Consider the following 22,209-nt stretch of genomic DNA (forward strand, 5'->3'; position numbering starts at 1 on the left):
CTTCTGGATTACTATGCTAAAGTATGGTCTCCTGGGTTTCTTGCAGATGAAGAAGTGATGGAAAAGTTTCAGAGGTGAATAACCAAGATGGTGAGTGGTCCGTGGAATGTTCCCTATGAAGATATATTGAGGATAATTAAAAGAAACACACGTTATTAACCACAGTGAAAATTATTTAATTGTAAATATTTCATCCAAAACAACTCCTAAAGTATGGGAAATTGTCATACAAAATTGTGTGAAATAATTTTTATTTTTATTTTTACTTCTGTAATACGTTATGCACGTTTAATGGGATTCTATTGTAATCATGCGCCCTAACTGTATGTTATTCCTATTATTCTTTTAAACTACTGTACTGATGATGTCCTAAGATACTTAGGATGAAATATTTACAATTAAATAATTTTCACTGTGGTTAATACGTATGTTTCTTTTAATTATGATCGCACCACAGGTTTCGTTATTTAAAAAAATATATATATATATTGAGGATGTCTAGATTGCAAAAGTTGGTTGATAGGAGAAAAAGAGGGGATATGATTGAAACAGTTAAGCTGCTTAAAGGGTTTTATAGGAAATTTATAGGAAATTAATGCAGGGGAAATGTTTCAGCAATTGGCTGGATGAGCCAGAACAAAGGGGGGGGGTCATCACTGGAAGTTGAATAAAGGTGTGCAAGGACTAGATTTTTTGCTTGGAGAGTTGTGAATGCTTTATCTGTTAATGGGTTTAAGCAAGAGGTATGATAGATTGTGTGGTTAGTTTGAGTCTCCCACGATGAGTCTACGGGACTCCATGGAGGTGCCCGTAAAATATTATTATTATTACCCTAAGACCCCATGGAGTCAAAGTTCTACTAGGTTCGTTTGTCATTCATACATATAGCTCATCATACTGTGCCTTAAACACACTCAAATTCTCTGCAGACACCACACTCTCTCAAGCAAGGCATTCCAATCATTCACAACTCTGCATGCAAAAAATCTGCTTCTCACTGCCTTGCTCACACCCTCCTTATACATCTTCCAGGGATGATCTCTGGTTCTTCCCTGATCTCTCACCACTTTCTGTAAAACGTCTTCAGCATTGATCCTATAACAACTCCTTACTAACTTGTAAGTCTCTATCATATGACCCCTCTTCCTCCTATCCACTAGACTCTGTAAATTGCATTTTCTCAACCTGTCTGCATATTTGACATTCCACAGATCAGAAACTACCTTAGTCAGTTGCCTCTGGACCCTTTCCAACATCTCTTCATCCTTTTGAAAACCAGGTGACCAAATCTGTGCACAGTAGTCCATGTGTGGCCTAATCAGAGCCATACTTTTACAAGTCAGTGTCCTCTGGATCATTCCCAGAATTCATTGTGTTATCCTCACAATTTTGGCAAAGTGTCCTCTGAATTTTAGATCCTTATCCACTATCACCCGAAGAGCTCTTATTTTTGCCAAAATTGTGAGGACAACACAATGAATTCTAGTAGAATAGTTTGACTATCAACTTAATATGCGGTAAGCTATCAAAAGCCTTTGAAAAAATCAAAAGTATACTACTGTGTATCCCTCTCCTCTGTCCAATGAAGCCATCACCTTATTGTAATAAGTAAGTAAATTACTAAAATATGACCTCCCTTTAGCAAATCCGTGATCAGCAAATGTAGCTGATCTCCCTGTCTGTCCATCAAAGGTAATACCCACTGTTGTCAATCCAATTCTGGATCCTGGTTCCCACCAGCCTCTCTAGCATCTTAACCACAACATCTGATACACAGAATAAGCCTATAATTCGATGCTCGAGTTCTGCCACCTCTGTTATGAAGTGGCACAATCTTGCCCTCCTTCCATTCATTTGGAACTCAACTCAGTACAAGACTCATATTAAAAAATAATAATATTTTGAGAAGATGCAACCATATTTATTCAAATTAAGCTGATTTTTAAGCGCAGCAGCAAATTCTAAAAACAATCTTTCTCTTCTAAATTTACTGTTATGGTGCATGATGGTCTGCAAGGCCAGATTGATCACAGGCATTAATGTAGATGTATTTTTTTAAATGTTCATCCATGTGAATGGTAGCTGATCTCCCTGTCTGTCCATAGTAGGCCAACTTACAGGAACAAGGCACTGTATATACAAATGGAACTGAGAGAGGAGGGCATTTGTCTTTAATGGAGCAAATAAGGGTAGCTTGTTTTGAGTGGGGCTTGAAAGTGGTACAAAGATTGTATTTCTTTAAGATTCTGGCTATTTCTTCTGATGTGTCAGACAAAGAGGATGGCAATGTATTACTAAAATCTTTCTGAAGAGAAAGTCGTGGACTGGGGATGGTTTGATTTTTTTTTTTTTTTGATACCATGAGAATTGTAGCTATTACATAAAAAAGTATATATGTAGTGTATAAGACCAGTGCCTTAACTAGCTTTTCATGGGCCGTGTGAAAGATTTTATATTTGCCTCCCCTGAAACATATTTGCAACTATATTTCAATAAATATAGTCGCATAAGACTTCCCAAAATATGAGAAACACTAATACTTCGAGATCTCAATTTACATCCTAGACTGCCGAGAGGTGCCCATAGAGGGGTGTCCCACCTAGTCGGAACTCTAGTCTTTTGTCCATGTGTTTCACGTAGTTTTGTGCTGCCTGTGTGCATGTGTTTATTAGTTTAATATCTCATGCAAGCAAAATTTTATCGAAGATCATGCTAAATAGGATTGAGGCCAAAGTTGAGGCAGAGATGCCTCAGGAACAAGCAGGTTTTAGGAACGATAAGGGCACCAGAGAACAGATCCTTTGCCTTAGACAGATCATAGAAAAATATAAAGAATTCAGACTCCCTCTGGTAATGTGTTTCTTAGACTACTCTAAAACTTTTGAATGTGTTGAGCATGTGAAACTATGGGAAGTAATGAAAATAATGGGTTTTCCTCAACACACTATCGGGTTGATGGCCAACTTGTACAGGGAGCAAGAAGCCATGGTAAGGCTTCTTGTTCTCCAGAGGGAGTCTGAATTCCTTCAGACTCCCTCTGGTAATGTGTTTCTTAGACTACTCTAAAGCTTTTGAATGTGTTGAGCATGAAACTATGGGAAGTAATGAAAATAATGGGTTTTCCTCAACACACTATCAGATTGATAGCCAACTTGTACAGGGAGCAAGAAGCCATGGTAAGAACAGGTATTGGATTGACTGACTGGCTTCAAGTTGAGAAAAGGAGTTAGGCAAGGATGTTTACTTTCTCCTCACTTGTTTAGTATATATGCAGAGGACATCATGCATGAAGAATTGGATGAGCTCAAGACAGGAATTAGAATAAGAGGTAGATTGATCAATAATCTGAGGTATGCAGATGATACATTACTCCTTTGTAATGACATGGAAGATCTAGAACTAATTCTTGATAAAGTTAACAAGATCAGTAATAACAGAGGATTTCAACTCAATCCTAGCAAGACAAATATTACGGTTCTCAAAGGAAATACAAACAGGAGAAGTTCTTGAGAAACAAGTGTACCTTAATGGAGAAAGATTTGAGGAAGTCAGCACGTTTGAGTACCTGGGATCCATTATTAATGTGAAGAATTGCTGTTCAGAAGACATCAGAAGAAGGTTAGGAATGGCTAAAACAACAGTCAGAGACTTGTCTAAAATTTGGAAGGATGGATCTATTCTACATGGGAACGAAGTTTAGGATTTGGGATGCAGTTGTTTTTCCAACAGCAACTTATGGATGTGAGACTTTGAACCTAAAGAAGTCAGATAAGAAAAGAATAGCTGCTTTTGAGATGTGGTATTACAGAAGGCTATCGAGGTTATCATACACTGAAAAGCATACAAATGAATGGATGTTGGAAAAGATCAGTAGAACTTTAAGGCTATCCTTCATTTATGTTGAAAAACATAACACACTGCCGTTTCTAGATACACTTGTCACACGTCTTCCCTCGGACAATCTTTCCTTCACTGTTTACAGGAAACCAACATATACTGGCCAATATATACACATAAACTCCAACCACCACCCAACACAAAAGCTAGGTGTCATCAATGCCCTAAAAAACAGGGCTCTGAAGATCTGCTCCAGTGAACAGGCACTGAAAAATGAATTTAAAGTGATCAGTAATACTTTTCAAAAAAAATGGATACAGCCAAAACGCTATTAACAAAATTCTCTACAAGACCTCAATAAAAAACAAAGACAAACAAGGCTACAGTAAAACTATAACCATTCCCTACATTAAAGGGACATTAGACAAAATAAACAGAGTACTACAAAAATACAACCTCAAAGCCACCTTTAAACCTCCTGCAAAATTAAAAAGCTTACTCAACTCATCCAAAGACCCACTCTCTCCGCTGGCCCACCCTGGAGTATACCGTATTTACTGCACCTGCAACCATACCATACATAGGAGAAACAGGATGCACAATTCTGATTAGACAAAAAGAACATAAACGACACATCATAATAATTATGGTGAAGCTGGCCTTTCTGATCATGCCCTGAACACCTTACATAGAATTGACTGGAAAAGCACTAGTTGTCTACATCACACCAAAACATGGTATGAATGCAAATTTAAGGAAGCTTGTGAGATCTTTATCAACCGCCCCAATCTAAGCAATAATGATGGTCTAAAAATCCCATACATATGGTATGGAAGGCATATGTTCGTCCCACAAATCCTTCCTCTCTAAGAACTACAAACAGGACTCTAGAAAATCCAGGATTCTAAATCCAAAATAACTTTAATACTGAAAAATAGGACATCACTGTTAAGGAAAAAAATCTATAAGAAAGTTTATTCATATTGTAATTTATAAATAAATTTTTTGTTTTTTAAATCAAAAATAACAATTGTAATAATAGAAATAGGACATCACTGTTACTGGAAGAAAAACCATTTGTAAACAAGAATGTTTATTCATGTAATCAAAAATTAAATTAGCTTAATGTAATTTTTTTTTTTTTTTCACTAGAGGTCATGCCAGTGAGTAGCATGTAATCAAATGATTGTTTATCTAGCTTACGGTTTGAAATGTAACGCAGCTTGTCTTGTATATTTATGTATGCTCCAGATGATGATCTTGATATGAAGTTCGAAACGTTGGGATAATAAAAAGAGTTATTTTAACACGGTTGTAGAATCCATAATTCCAAAAATGAATGCTGATCACCATGTAACACTAAAAGAAAGGAAAGGAAAAACTTTAAGGCTACTTAAGGATACTGACAGAAGAAAGTTAAAATATTTTGGACACATTGAAAGGATGGAAGAGGGACTTCTCAGAACAGTAATAGAAGGTAAAGTTCCTGGAAAAAGAGGAAGAGGTAGACCATCAATGAGATTGATGGATGGATGGATGGATGGATGGATGGATGGATGGATGGATAGTGTGTGTGTGTGTGTGTGTGTGTGTGTGGAGTGACTGATCTTCAGAGAGTTGAGACCTCCATTAAAGCAAACAACAGGACTACATGGTGAGGCCTGGTGTGGCACATCACCGAGCATCAGAGTGACTATACAGCATCTGTAGATGCCCCATGAATACATAGATAGTGCACATGTGTGTTATAAGTCTCATACTGAACTCCCTGACAATGCCTATGTAACTGAGACGAAATAGTAGAAGAATTAAATATTAATTTAATCCTTTCCTAGTACTGTTTCACTCCATTAAACTTTTAGCACGATTTTCTCCCACCACTCAAGCCTTAACACACAGACAAACTGCCCCATTCACTTGCTGTTCTGAATTCTATGAGAGAAAACTCTAGCTCAGCTCTTCTCCCTTTCTTAAGTGCACACAAATTTGACTCCCAATGATGTGCTCCCCCCCCCCCGGTCCATTCCCACCTTTCATACAGTGAAAAATTTCATCAAATAATCTCCTACAACACCCTTTCAGAAGTGTTTACAGACATTTATTATATCACTCCTCTTTCTCCTGTTTATCAATGTTTTAAGTCATACTTGCAATCTGGTCTCATAATCTACATTTCATAATCATACAAATTATAGACCAATCAGTATCCCAGGAATGGTGATAAAAGTACTAGAAAAATTGGTCAGAAAGATAATTCAAGAATGGATAAATAAAAATATGATACTGTATGAGGGTCAACATGGCTTTATGAAGGGTTGGTCATGCCTTAGTAATTAACTAACTTTTTATAATAGCTGACTCAGCTGTTACTAACTTTTAGTAACAGCTGAGTTGGATAAAGAAAATGGCTACATGATGATTTTGCAAAGGCATCTGAAAAATACCACATGGAACTCTGTTATGCAAATTAGAACAAATGGGGAAAGATATGACTCTAGTTAAGTGGATAAGAGGGTGGCTGCTGGTCAGATATCCAAAAGTAATATGTGGAGGGGCAGAATCGAGGCAAAAACAGGTGATTAGTGGTGTGCCGCAAGGTTCAGTGCTGGGACCATTGCTATTTAATTTGTACATAAATGATATATGAAATAACCTGAAAGGTATTATTCAGTTTGTTGCTGATGATGCAAAATTAGGTAGAATAATATTTAATCAAGGTGATGTGGAGGCTGTCAGCATGGACAAAAGTTAATGGATATTAAACAAGCTCAGAACCAAGAATCTGAAATCCTTAACCAAACATTTGTAAAAAATGGCTACAATAAAAAAAAAACAGTTCATAATATCCTCCATAAAAATGCCATTAGAAGAAAAAGACTACAAGAATGTCATAGCCATACTCCACATTAGGGACATTTCAGAAGAAATAGATAGAACACTAATTAAATGCAACATCACGACAACCTTCAAACCCCCAGCTAAACTAAGAAATTTACTTGGCTCCTCCAAAGATCCTCTTCCATACTTTGCCTGCCCAGGGGTTTACAAAATTCAATGTAACCTACCTTATATAGGAGAAACAGGACACACCATCTCAATCAGTAAAAATGAACACAAATGCCATATTAAATACCTCCACGATGGTAAAACAGGCTATCAGACCATGCACTCCAAACATGCCACAGAATTGACTGGAAAGACACTAAGCACTACACTGCACCAAAACCTGGTTTAAAAGAAAATTCAAACACGCTTGTGAAATGCTAAAACATCATCCAAGTCTGAACAAAAATGATGGATTAATTATTCCAAGAATGTGGAGGACCCATCTTCAATCCATATAGCAACCAGAACAACCCCAGACAGAAGGAAATCTCAATACGAAAGGACTGTAGAAACTGTTTAATGTGGTTGTGTTTTTTTTTTCTCACCTGAGGTCAGGCTAGGATAAATGATTAACAAACACTTAGATTCATTTTACTTTTGTATAGTGCAACGACATGTAGCTTGTATATTGTACATATATATGTTTCCTGATGATGACCTCAACACAGAGGTCGAAACATCGATTGTTACTTGCTTAATGTTAAGTAAAGTAATTATTCTAACGTGTGCTGTGACTCCATAAATTCTCTGCACTATGAATGCTGATCACTGTGTAACCTTAAAAGAAAGAACTTAGAGACTGCAATAACTATTATACCTTGCCTTGAAAAAATTCAATGTTGCCTCACTCACTACCCACTCTGGAAATGCATTCCACTCATTCACCACCCACCAAACAAAAAAAAAAAAAAAAAAAAAAAAAAAAAAAAAAAAAAAAAAAAAATCACTTTTCACCTCTAAACACTCATGAACTTGTACAGTTTCTGGGGTGGCATCTCGTTCTTCCATCACCAATTATTCCATGCAATGATTCCACTGTATCTCTTTGATAGGCTCCTTTCACCAACTTATACATCTCAATCGTATCTCTCCTCCTATCTACCAAGTTCTGAAGACCATATTTTCTAAATTTGTCCTCATACTCAATATGACAGCCTTAGATATTTGCCTCTGTTCACTACAATGTGTCATTATCAGCAATATAGCCAGGTGACCAAATCTCTGCACTAAAATCAAAATGAGACCTAATCTCTGTATATATCAGCTTTCTTTGCATTATAGTAGCAATTTTTTGGGTAAAACTTTCATGGTGTCCTCTACATATTCCTAGATCCCTTGCCTCTATCTCCTGAAGCAAAGTTCCTCCAATACAGTTAAACACATTCCATCTTCTCAAGCCAAAGTGCATAACTTTACACTTGGCAACATTCAAATGACATCCCCATTCTTTATCCCAAAGCACTAACCTATTCAAATTCTCTTGTAACAACAACATATCAGAATTTTCTGACATTACTCTTCCTAATTTAGCATCATCAACAAACAACTGAATATCTCATTTCACACTGTCCATATTCACATGTTCACTGGGCATTCACAGATGCCATATGGTCACTCCGATGTTCAGTGATGTGCCACACCAGGCCTTGCCATATAATCCTGTTGCATGCTTTTCAGGTGGCTTCAACACTCTGAAGATCAATCACTCCACACGCACACACACCATCCATCCATCTCACTGATGGTCTATCCCTTCCTCTTTTTCCAGTAACTTTACCTTCTATTACTGTTCTGAGAAGTCCCTCTTCCATCCTTTCAATGTGTCCAAAATATTTTAACTTTCTTCTGTCAATATCCTTAAGTAGCCTTCAAGTTCTACTGATCTTTTCTAACACCCATTCATTTGTATATGTTAGATCTTGAATGGGGGATTCTTTCAACAAAAGAATCACTCATACAAGATCTAACAGGAAGCACAGCACTGAATAAGAACATACTTGTGCTCTTAGCAATCAAGCTCATTTATCAGAAAAAATGTCATGTTTAACATAGGAAGGGTAAAATAGAAAACGAGATGATAATAAGTCTGAGATTTGAATATGACATCTGAAACAATGCTATTGAAATAATATGTTTGGATTATGTATAAATAGTATTATTTTAAACATTAGTATTAAACCTGTGTCCTATGTAAGAAAGTAAATGTACCGCCAACAAAAGTCCAAAGGTTGCAGGCTAACCACCATCAGTGACATAACGGCCGAAGCTAGAGTATTCGTAGAAGGCGAACAGGGCACGCGTTCCCCGAAAGGAGCAAACACCATAAGGCGGTGGAGTGACATCACCTTGTCGGGACGAATAGGGAGGCTCCGGTGAATAAGATTCCAGCATATGGAAAGAGGGCACTAGAAAGGGGGATAAATACGGTTACACGTCTGGTACCCCCCCATTTTTTATGTTCCTGTTTTCCCTCATGCAGACCAGCGATGTGGACGCCGATGACCAGTATCAACTCTCCCGTGGCTGACTAACGTAAGTCTGGCAAGGCTATACACAAGACGACGGCAGATACCAAACGCGAGCCATCGGTGAAACTGTGCCGATGAAAGGATTCCCTTTGAAGAAGGTCGAGCTAAGCAATATCGACCTACGTGATAAGTGAATGTCCAGCAAGGAAGAGTGGCCATTTCGAAATGAGCACGTGACCTCCAAGTGGCCTCCAAGCAGTTTGCAGCAGTGGTGATATCCCAACAAAGGACAGACAAAAGGGCCTCAACGTCAACACTGCAGAGTGGTAAAGTACTGTGACTTTTCTTGCTTTATAATGATAAGATTTTGTGAAAGGGAAGGAATAAGAATCTGGCTGAAAGAAGGAGAACTTTAATGATAATACATGTTCAGGGACTCTCTAATCTTATTTGACTAGTAGTTTGAGAACCCAAGTATTGTATGGTTCTAAGCATATTGTAAAGGGATTGTTAGTTAATAATTCATAAGTTCAGAACTAGAACAGTGTCTTGTACCATATGCATACCAAATTGTATGTGAATAATATGCTAATTATTTAGTAGATGAATTGTGTATAATAGTGAATTATATGCCTAAAGTGAATGTTGTGCATGTGATTTAGATCATTCCTTTTAGTATTGCTTTGCTTGAGGTAGAATGCTAACCTAGTATTGTATCTAATTTATTGTAATCCTTTTAGCCATATAATAAATATGTTTTCTTATGTAAGCCTGTGTGTGATCTAAGCATGAGACTGACTTCACCAATCATTAAACTTCAGACCTATGTGTAAGAGGAACATACAAATAGTATTAGTTAATAGGCCATGACTGCAAAGTTAAGATATCTATAGCTTGCTAGTTTACTTTACGAATTTTGGTGACACTTAATTTCTGGGAAACTTCCCTAGGACAAGAGATTTCTGTCCTTAGGCTCTGGCTGGCACAGCAAATCAAACAAATTTTGTCAGAGTCCAAAAAGGGGGAACGGCCCCCAGAGAACTAGTTTATAGATAATCTTAGAAGGCACTAGAGTGATAAAATAGATAAAATAACAGAAAGTAACAACATAACATATGCTTTTCAGTACATAATATCCTCGATAGCCTTCTGTAACACCACATCTCAAAAGCAGCTATTCTTTTCTTATCTGATTTCTTTAGGTTCAAAGTCTCACATCCATAAGTTGCTGTTGGAAAAACAACTGCATCCCAAATCCTAAACTTCGTTCCCATGTAGAATAGATCCATCCTTCCAAATTTTAGACAAGTCTCTGACTGTTGTTTTAGCCATTCCTAACCTTCTTCTGATGTCTGAACAGCAATTCTTTACATTAATAATGGATCCCAGGTACTCAAACGTGCTGACTTCCTCAAATCTTTCTCCAATAAGGTACACTTGTTTCTCAAGTGCGTCCCCTGTTTGTATTTCCTTTGAGAACCATAATCTTTGTCTTGCTAGAATTGAGTGGAAATCCTCTGTTATTACTGATCTTGTTAACTTTGTCAAGAATTAGTCCTAGATCTTCCATGTCATTACAAAGGAGTAATGTATCATCAGCATACCTCAGATTATTGATCAATCTACCTCTTATTCTAATTCCTGTCTTGAGCTCATCCAATTCTTCATGCATGATGTCCTCTGCATATATACTAAACAAGTGAGGAGAAAGTAAACATCCTTGCCTAACTCCTTTTCTCAACTTGAAGCCAGTCAGTCAATCCAATACCTGTTCTTACTATGGCTTCTTGTTCCCTGTACAAGTTGGCTATCACAGTCAAAAGCTTTAGAGCAGTCTAAGAAACACATTACCAGAGAGGAGTGGCCCCAAGATCAGAACCCTGTGGCAACCACTCATCACATTCCTTTTTTCAGGACACTGCACCTCCATACACAACTTGATGGCTTCTGTTAGTCAACTAGCCTTGTAACCAAGCTACCAAATGACCATCCATCCTGCTCAATTTCAACAGTAGCTTATCATGCAATACTCAAACAAATGCTTTAGGAAAATACAAATAAATCACAATATAAGTGTCTCTCTTCTCCAATATACTGTACTAATCACCTTATTATAAAATGTCACAAAGTCACTAAAGCATGACCTTCTCTTAACAAATCAATGTTGCTGTCTCAAAAAATTTCCATTCTCATCAATCTAGGTATGTATTCTGTTTTTAATGTCTCCACCAGTATACCGGATATACATACTTGCATACAGTTTGACACTACTGACTTGGATTCTCCCTTATGCAGTGGCATTATTTTTCATTCTTTCCCCTTCTTATTGGCGGAAAGAATGAAAACAATATATAAAAGGAAGAGAGTGGTTGAAAGAATACCAACATAACTTGCAAATTTTGATGATAATATCCAATCACAAATACATATAAATGTTCATTCAGAAGAAAAAAAAGCTGGCAACTTAGTTGCAGAAGTAAAACAACAGACCATAATGATGGAAGCTTAATTGCCTTCATTCCAGATCTGATCAGCAATGACTTACGGATATCAAGAACATCCACTTGAGTTGCTCAAACTTTTCAATGGCCTTTATCCAAAGGTGAGTAACATAAGCAAGTGAATCCCCTAATCAACACTAGTAAAATTCATACTGACAATCATTTAAGTATAAAAATTGAGTGAACCGTGATATTACATATATCTATATTTATGTGCTAACCCTATAAACCACTAAAATGGAAAATCTATAATACACTGATATTACAAGTGGATTATGAATTCCCTAAGTCAGGAAGGTATTCTGCAGACGAAACATTTTTATGCTTCAGATTTTCAATGCATACAATGATAATATCAAACCAGGCCATAAAAATTATTGAACTTGTAAGAAGTATATAGATTGCATCATATCACCCTGTAAACTAATATACAGCACCAGTACTTGTATTCAAAGTGCTAAGAACAATAGTTATTGCTTAGAGGGAACATTGCACTTGTTATTAACCTGTGGAAAATGGCCATGCAGAGATTCCAGGAGGAGGAAGAGATGAGATGCATTCTGGATTACAAATCTGATTTGTAGTCCAGAATTTTTTTTATGCACTGGCAGGGTGCTTAAGGGTCAAAGCTGTATAACTGAGAGGAGACCTCCACATGGCCTTTAAAGGAATGCGGAGAACCAACCAGGGCTTCTGACCTAATGTCCAATCCTCACCTTCTCGTGGTGCACCCTGTTGGGTATCTACTTGGATACTGAACGGACGAGGATGGGCTGGCAATTTGGGATTTAGCCGACCAAATTGTATTCTTATTGGTTAAACCAAAATATAGAATGATGGTACAACATGACAAAATTTCATACCGGCTGGGGCGTCGCCCGGTTAAACAAGGCCCCCCGTTGTTTTCGCCAGGGAACCAGGCCGAACAGCGAAAAGTCAGCTACTGGAACAAATCTGAAAATAAACCCCAACTCAACATCACCAGAGTTAAAGATCGGTACTATCAACGTAAGAAGCCTGAATGGCAAAGAAATGGAGCTAGCTGAGGAATTAGATAAGTACCAGATCGACATAATAGGGGTGACTGAAACAAAAAAGACCAAAACTGGTGAGATCGTTCTGAGCAATAAATACAAAATGTTATATTCAGGCAATGACAATCAAGGAAAAGAAGGAGTAGCCATAGTATTCAACACAAAATACGAGGTTAATCTTCATGAATGGCAGTCAGTCTCAAGTAGAGTAATGTGGGCAAATATGAGAATGGGGAACTGGACAATGAGACTTATTTGTGACTACGATCCCACAGAAGGTTCTAGTAAGATAGAAGTGGAGGAATTTTTTGAGGCTTTAGAAAAAGCAACTGACACAAAAAAAAATGAAAAGTTGGTCCTTGTTGGGGATCTAAATAGCAGAGTAGGAAATGATTGTGAGACATACAAAAATATTTTGGGAAAATTTCGAGAAAAGAGCAAAGCTAATAATAATGGCGAATATCTGTTGGATTTCTGCTCAGGACATGGACTGGTTATTACTAACACCATGTTCCAACATAAAAATGTGCACAAATTCACATGGAGAGAAGAGGCAAGGAATAGGAAAAGTCTCATTGACTATGTTATGGTTGATAGTGATGTTTTCTCCCTGGTGCAGGACACCAGAGTGTACAGAGGATTTGAAATTGGAAGTGATCACTATTTAGTCTTGAGCAGGATAAAATTGAATTTCACATTGAAAAGAATAACATACAAGAAAGTTTTAAAGCAAATAAAAGTTAAGCAGCTCTCAGATGCGAACTGTAGACTAAAATACACATAGATTATTGAAGAAAAAATGAAAGAGTTTGAGAACAGGAATCAAACCTTGGAGATTCAGTGGCAAACTCTGAAGAAAACATTGATTGATTCTGCCAGAGAGGCATGTGGGGAGGTTGTCTGTAAGGATAAAAAATCAGAACTCCCTGTTGGACACAGGAAGTTAAAGAGGCAGTGAATGAAAAGAAGAAAGCATACCAAAAGTTCCTGTCAAATAAGTCAGCTTGTGCTCTGAGAGAATATAGAGACAAATGCAAGAATGCTAAACACTGTGTAAAACTAGCTAAACAAAAGTCATGGGAGGACTTTGGCAAGAATATAGAAAATAAATATCAAGAAGGGAGCAAAATATTCTGGAGGTTGTTGAAGAAGCTTAAGAATGGAGGAAAGAGTGCTGTAAAAGGAATTAGAGATTATGAAGGTGACATGAAAACGGGAGAAAAAGATATCCTTGAAGTATGGAGTGCTTACTTTGAAAAACTGCTAAATGAAACAAGCAGTGATGACAGCACAGTGGTAAAAAAACACTGACCAGGCATGCAGTCAGGAATACATATCCATACTTGAAGTAGAAAAAGCCATCAAAGGCTTGAAATGTGGAAAGGCAGCAGGAGTAGATAATATTCGACCAGAAATGCTGAAGTATGGTGGTATAAGAGTCTTACAGTGGCTGCACTGCATAGTTCAGAAAGACTGGACAGAGGAACTAATTCCCGATGATTGGAGTAGAGCTCTCATAGTACCCATATATAAAAAGGGAAATAAAACTGCATGTGAGAATTACAGAGGTATTTCCCTACTGAGTGTTCCTAGCAAGATCTATGCAAGTATACTTGAGAAACGGTTGAGAAGAATTGTGGAAGAAAAGCGTGGTGAAGAACAAGCTGGATTCAGGCCAAATAGAGGCTGTCAGGATCAGATCTTCACTTTATGACAAATAGTCGAGAAAGCATGGGAATATAACAAAGATCTGTATTTAAGTTTTGTCGATCTGGAAAAGGCAAATGACAAGGTGCCAAGAGAGAAGCTATTCAATACGCTGCAGTTATATGGTGTCAATGGGGTTTTATATCAAGCAATACTTAGTCTTTATTTGAGTTGTAAGTCAGCAGTTAGAATTGAAGGAAGTACAGGAAGATGATTTAATGTTAAATCTGGTGTGAGACAAGGATGTACATTATCCCCTCTGTTATTCATTATCTATATGGATCATATTATGAAGGAAAGTGGTATTACACCTGATATAAAAATTGGAGATGTTAATGTCGGCTCTTTGCTTTATTCAGACGATGTTATACTTCTAAATAAATCTGCTACAAGTCTGCAAGATTCTCTGACTAAATTGAATAGCTGTTGTAATAGATATGGTATGAAGGTCAGCAATAATAAGACAAAGACAATGAAAATAGGCAGAATCATTGAAAATGTCAACTGTGTTGTGAATGGAGAACCTGTGGAACAAGTAAAACATTTCAGCTATTTAGGCACAATTTTTACTGAAGATGGTAAATTAAATATAGAAATAGACAACAGAATCAGCAAAGCTGGTATGGTGGGAAGTCAATTGAATAAATTCATATGGAATAAGAGAGAAATTAGTCGGAACACACTAAATTAGCTGTATACAAGACAGTGTTCAAACCAGTTTTAACTTATGGATCTGAGAGCTGGGTCAGAAGTAAAACACTTGACCAAAGATTAGAGACCACAGATATGAGAGTCCTGAGAAAGATTATAGGCGTGAACAGATGGCATCAATGGCAATATCATATTAAAAACGAGGATATTAGGAAAGAACTTGACATTGTCAGCATCCAGGAATGCGTTAGCAGAGCTAATCTCAACTGGTATGGTCACTTAAACAGAATGGGCGAGGAAAGATTAGCAAAACAAGTGTTCTCTGCCAGGTTGGCAGCAAAGCGACCCAGAGGAAGACCAAGATATAGGTGGATTGATACGGTACAAAGTGCCTTAGACGATAGAAATATAAGATCTGATAATGTTGGAGTCTTGACAAGTAACAGACTGATTTGGAGGAAAATTGTAGATAGGAAATTAATAATGACGTAATTTTTTTCATGTAGTACTATCATATCCTGTACACCCCTTGAGGGTACATGGCAGGAATTTGATGATGATGATGATTATGCACTGGCAACTTACTAATGATATCCACAAACTTAAGCAAGCTTTCAGCGAAGATGCTTCAAAATTAAAATTAAACAAATTAGAATTTAGTGAATAAACCTGGCCAATATGATTATGGTAATTAACAAGTGATATAATAAAAACTGATTATTATGTTTCCCTTCTTCCAATTCAAGATGCAGTAAATACTAGATGAGTGCTGTCTGACAATGACTGCATTTATTCTAAAGCGCAGGAGAAAAACTGCAGCTAATAACATTATCACGGGACTGGAGAGTAAGACTGTCAATCGTTTGCAGCAAAGGTTGGTCGATTGGTAAAGCCTCTGCTACTAATGGCCCATGCAAAAAGTTAAGCAAGTTTGAGAGCGGTTAGTAGCTGAAGAGGATCAATCATTTGATGCTGTTGGCACACTCGCTCTCGATGATTCTTTGGACTCCCTGGAGGTGTCACATAATAATAATAATAATTTGGGTACGTTTCCTGTCACAGAAAAAAAATTCCTGCAGGTCCTATTTTTTTTTTTTTTTCTTTCAGAAGCCAATATCTTTGGTTTCCTCTCAATTTGAAGATTTTAATTACAAAGATGCTGAATTTGTTACACCAGTTTATTAATATTATCAACAAGGAGTCACAGGGTTCATGGTAACCCATTGAATATTCTAATCGATTGCAAATATCTTCGTCCTCTAATGGAGTGAATTTTCTGGTCGCTCTCATTTTACGTCTGTTGAATATGTATTCTGCAACCAGTTTAACAAGATTTGTTGAATCAAGACCACAGATAACTCTATTTCGTTAGCATAATTCGACAAACTTACATTCATTTTTTGTTAATAAAAAAAAAAAAAAACCCATAAAAGTCTCGAATGTTGGAGCAGAATGGTCAAAGATGAGTAAGCATACAAACCTTTCCGTTATACGCTGCCCAGTGGATCGGTGTCCAACAATTAAAACAATCTTCCTGAAATAATGAATACTGTCCACTTTCAATTATGGCAGATAGTCCGTGTAAATCACCATCGCGACAAGCACGATGTAATGGAAAGTTTTTACAAAACACAGAAAGATTCTTTGTAGTCCAGTTATAATCATTATTACCCATAGTGACAAATTCTAACCCAATTGTTTTCAAGGGAAATAACTTCAACAGCAAAACTTCCTTTACATTCGAAACTTAATGAAAACAAACTTTTAAAAATGCTTTCAAACAAAGATGCAGTCTAAGTATACATGAAAATATGAAACAAAAATAGTAACCGTGATATATATTTTTTATTATTTCCACCATACTAATATAACTGTGAAGTCAACAATATTGTTGACCAATAAAACAGTTATTTTATTTATTTCGTGTGCGAACTACAGAAAATGTAAAAGCATACATATAAATGAATAAACGCATACATTTAGAAATAGACAAGAAATAGGGGTTTTAGCAGAAGCATTTACATCGCGACCGCTGTCGGCTTGTTTATAAGCCGCGAATTCTGCTACCAGCGATCTAGAAGAGGATATTTAATCTCACATTATTTCAAAGCCGAATAAGAAAACTCTAAGATATAAATAAATCAAAGAGTTTCATGCCGAATAGAGCAAACTATAAAAGTTCGACGTGGGCAAACACCTGCTTGGTACAATACCGGGTAACTCGTAGTAAAGGTGGATAAAGCTAGGATCGCTATTCTTAGTATTTGCCCTAATTATTATTATTATTATTATTATTATTATTATTATTATTATTATTATTATTATTTTAGCAGTGTCTCAATGGAGTCAAAAGACTCATCGCGGGAGACCCGACATTGACGCACTAACCATTATTTATACAATACCTGTCATACCTCTCCTTAAATTCATTCACAGTTGAAGTATTCACAACCACCTCTGGCAAAGCATTCCACCCATTCACAACCCTCCAAGTAAAAAATCTAGTCATAACACCCTTGTTAACCACGCTCTTACACAATCTCCAGGGTTGGCCCCTCATTCTCTCACATCCTGCACTGGTCTTAAGAATATCATTAGTATCAATCCTGTAAAATCCCTTTAACAATTTAAATACCTCTATCATGTCTCCTCTCCTACGTCTATCAGCTAGTTTTTGGAGCCCACAGATCATCAATCTATCCTCATAGGGAACATTCCACAGACCTGCAACAATCTTTGTAACCCGCATCTGAATCCTCTCCACCACTTCCGCATCACTAAGAAATCCTGGCGACCAGATCTGTGCACAATAGTCCAAATGCGGCCTTATTAATGCCTTATAGAGTGGAACAATAACTTCCCTATCCCTGCTTGTTAGTGTGTTCCTCAAAACCATGTAATTTGATGTGATGTTTTGGCAATCTTTGCAATATGCCCTTTAAACTTAAGTTCTCTGTCCACAATAACTCCCAAGTCTCTTGTCTCATCAGCTTCCTGCAGTTCACTTCTGTTAATATAGTAAACAGCATGCGATATCATCCTCCCGAAGTGCATCACCTTACACTTAGCTACGTTGAACTGATAGCCATTTACCTCAATCCATACCGTCAGCCTATTTAAATCGTCCTGTAAAATATCCACATCATTTGAATTGCTTATCGCTCTTCTCAATTTTGCATCATCAGCAAACAAGTGGATATTTCCATTCAAGGTATTTCCAATATCATTGATGTACAAATTACACAATAGAGGACCAAGAACTGACCCCTGAGGTACACCACTAGTCACTTGCCTTTTCCTGGACTCAGCTCCTCCGTAAACAACTCTTTGATATCTGTCCACCAGCCATCCTTTAATCCAATGCACCATCTTCGGATCCAAACCCATTTGCTCTAATTTATGTAACAGAGTTCCATGTGGAATCCTATCAAAAGCCTTTGCAAAGTCAAGCAGTATCACTGAGTAAGGATTTCCTTTATCCAACTCCACTGTTACTTTATTATAGAAAGTAAGCAAATTACTCAGGCAAGACCTACCCTTGACAAAACCATGTTGCCCCTTAATGTAAAAGAATAAACTATATAAGAAAATAAACTATTAAATAATAAAAAGTTGAATCATTAACGGGATTTTTAGGTGTTTTAATAAAGATGAAAAATGTTATGAAATGTCATATTTCATTTATTTTATTTTATTTCTAGTAATATATTGTTTAATCTCCTGCAGGAAATAAGTTCAAAACTCAAACATAATATTAGTGGGCGGTAGATGGCGATACGTGTAGATATGGGATGACGCCGTTGCGTAAAGAAGGACACGGTAGATCGTCTGGAGTGCAATACCTGTGGAGAGTCTTTCAACTCGTTGGAGGTGTAAGGTATAGTTCGCCCACCGATTAGAGCTCCTTCGACACTTCTGCGCATGTCAAAAAAAAAAAGGAGAATCCATTCCGATAATAGGGTAATCAGTCCGTATTGTGGGATGAATTGTTTATTATTACAGGTCGGAAAATTAACTTCTCTTTTATGATTATTGTAGTTAACTATGTTGCTTGTATAACAGTTGGAAAATTTTACCTATAAAGCACGTGATTTCGTGTGTTGGCGACCGATTCGACGTCCTTCATTTCTTTCTCTCCTTCAGCATAAATCGACTATTCTTGGCAAGACGCCAAGCAGAGGCCTACAAACGGTGGGCGAACTATAATAATATAATAATAGTGTGAATGTTTCTTTGTAGATATTTTCCCTCTCTTTTTGTTCAACCTGATTTAAAAGGAGTTATTCGATCTTTATTATAAGTGAGTAGAGATTCTCTCATATAACCGTTAGTCGTGGAAAAAAAAGTCCCCGTTCAACACTGAATGCTTTCAACACTACAAAAAACGACCCTAGAACACATTCAAAATAGTTGAAGAAAGAGCTTAGAAGATTTGAGAGGGTACGGTTGTCGACTTTTTAAGATTTCTGCCTGGCCCCTAAGATGAGAACCAACAAAATAACAAATATCGAAAGAGCTGCCAGGCCAGTGAAACCGTGACCAGAAGCACTAATAAAACGACTGCATACGGATTCCTGGAGATATTTTGTGCTGTTTAACTGATACAATACCAAGGCAATTCTAATACCAAATATTGTATTCCCATAAGCTCACGGTGTGTGTGTTAAGTGTTATAATGTGTGGGTGTTGCCAATTTTGAAACTCAGAGAATTTCAAAATTTGCAAGGGAGCTTATGACTTAATAGAGGTTTTAAAAAAACAGCTCTTAATAATAATAATAAAAAAAACTTCCTTCCAACTAGAGGAAGTTTTTCTAAGCATTTCTTCGACCGGTTCCCGAGTTAGTGGTTTTCCAGCATGAGCAAGCGTGTAAGAGATCAACCCGAAGAAAAACTCGAGTTTCCGGGATAAACTTGGAAATAGTTTATTCGTTTATTTGAAATGTTTATTTTCAAATTAAAATTTGAAAATAAACATTTCAAACATATGGACGAGGTGATGGCTTCGCTCTGACTGGGCCAGCTGGAGGTTTTGGGGAACATCGGGAAAAAGTTATTAGTGGGGTTCCAAAATATTTGCAAAAAATAAATTTTTTATTTAAAAATCATATAACTTTATTAAACATAATTTACAAACATTGAATATATATAGTTATATACGAAAATATTTCGCTTGTCATTACATCTTTCAAACATCAAAAATTCTATTATCAAATTTTTTTAGAAATTTCAAAGTGCGGAGCCCCTCTAAGAGAGGGGCTTCGGTGTGAGACCTGAAAAAACTGAACTCTGAGCCGGCCCTGGCTGTGAGTTGCTTCTTCACGGGATACTGCTTAAAATTAATGACTGTTATGGGCCAGTTATGTCTGATTGGCTACTATTGAAGATTGAAGTTGTCCCTTCAGTCTCCAAAAGTTAGAAGTTAGATTGGGCTGAAACATCCTTGCTTTTTCCCTATAAGGGAATAAAAAGCGTTATCTGATACACATAATTTTGTGTGTGTGTGTGTGTGTGTGTGTGTGTGTGTGTGTGTGTGTGTGTGTGTGTGTGTGTGTGTGTGTGTGTGTGTGTGTGTGTGTGTGTGTGTGTGTGTGTGTGTGTGTGTGTGTGTGTGTGTGTGTGTGTGTGTGTGTGTGTGTGTTGTAGGCATCAGGTTGGAGTCTGGTAACAGTCAAACAGCAAGTGATTGACTAACTCTTGAATGTATGGACAATATATGCAGAGTCGAAGACTGTGTGGTCGAAGAATATATAATTAATGTAAGCAACGACATAATTTCTATGTCCCTTTAGTGACATAGCTATATCAGGGCAGAGGGAATGTACTTTCATTTGAAGTCTGCTGCTTGGATAGTTGCCACAAATTCCTATGAGTTACTGCTAAGGATTTTTTTTTTTCTTATTTTCTTCCCCAAGATTTAATCTTATCTCTTCTGCAAGTGTTTTTATATCTTAGTTTGGGTACTTTTCGTAATTTCTTTTTTGCTGTTCGTTAATAGCGGCTTGGTTAGATTACTCATCTTTTTCGTTTCCAGCTACTTTAGTATGCGCCATCACCCAGCATAACTTAATTTTTCATCGCTCTAAAGTGAAATTCTTTACCAGATTTCTTGTTTGCTGTAATCTTATTACAGAGAAAGTGGTATACGACCTTCCAAGCACAAAAAAAAAAAAAAAAACCGTAGTCTTAACACCCTTGCTAATCACATACTTACATACTTTCCTGGTGACCGCTTGTTCTCTCACTCGTTGTCATGTACTGAAAAAGGCTTCGTGTCGATCCTATAACATTCCATTAAACACAACTACTTCTGTCATGTCTCCTTTTCTTCATCTATCCGCTAATGTTTGACGCCTGTAGATCATCAATCTACACAGGGAGCATTTTACACACCGGACACAATCTTTGTAACTCGCCTCTGGATTCGGCCTATAATGGCTTCATCAACATGCACTCCAGGAGTACAGATCTGTAAAAGGAATCCAGATGTGGCATTAAATAAAACAATATGCTAACGTCTTTTATTCCATTATAGGGGGTACGCGAGGCCTTTAAACCTATGTAGCTTTTGGAGAACGAATGGGCAGTTCATTCTCCACCGATCGCCAATCAGAAATAGCTAGCTCATGTCTATTACTAATTATAGGGATGAGCTAGCTTCGCCGGTCTCTTTATCCACCGATGAAGAGACCGGCAAACAAGTGCTGCCATCTCTTGGACCCTAAAAGGATATGTTACAGTCTGAAATAACGTGGGTTCTGCGGTCGATTTTGTTGAGTTTATGGGAAGAAAAACCGAAGTTCCCCGGGTAAAAAACCCGATTACCCATGCCAAACATCGACTAACTCGGGAACCGGTCGAAGAAAGGCTCATATTAATCATTTAATTATTATAGACAAAGTGGTACACCACCATCCTGCAGTCGGCGACTAGACTTGAACTATAAATCTGTCTTCGGGCGGTCTAGCGCAGAAGATGCAATCATCACTTGCACTCAGCTACCAGCCATTTGATGTAGCATCCATACTTGTTAGTGTGTCCTTCAAGAAACATGAAATCTGATGTGCTGTTTGGGACATCTTCGCAATATGCTTTCTAAACTTCAACTGATGTGCTGTTTGGGACA

General features: G+C 37.2%; 1 protein-coding gene across 2 annotated transcripts in view; it reads right to left on the reverse strand.

Moving 5' to 3' along the window:
• Window positions 1–17,125, reverse strand: part of LOC150100354 (uncharacterized) — a 50,415-nt gene extending 33,290 nt beyond the window's left edge. The window contains exon 1 of one of the 2 annotated variants that reach the window (XM_090402951.1): window positions 16,565–17,122. In XM_090402951.1, coding sequence (XP_090259077.1) covers window positions 16,565–16,759 — 195 coding nt within the window. In that variant the 5' untranslated portion in view covers window positions 16,760–17,122. Of the gene's footprint in view, window positions 1–16,564 lie in introns of both variants that reach the window. The other variant, XM_090402952.1, reaches the window with a different exon arrangement.
• Between the last annotated feature and the right edge of the window lie 5,084 nt (window positions 17,126–22,209).

Source organism: Typopeltis vanoorti, chromosome 13 (assembly GCF_054136105.1).
Source record: "Typopeltis vanoorti isolate ZY-2024b chromosome 13, IOZ_Tvanoo_1.0, whole genome shotgun sequence".
In the NCBI taxonomy this organism is placed as follows: Eukaryota; Metazoa; Arthropoda; class Arachnida; order Uropygi; family Thelyphonidae; genus Typopeltis; species Typopeltis vanoorti.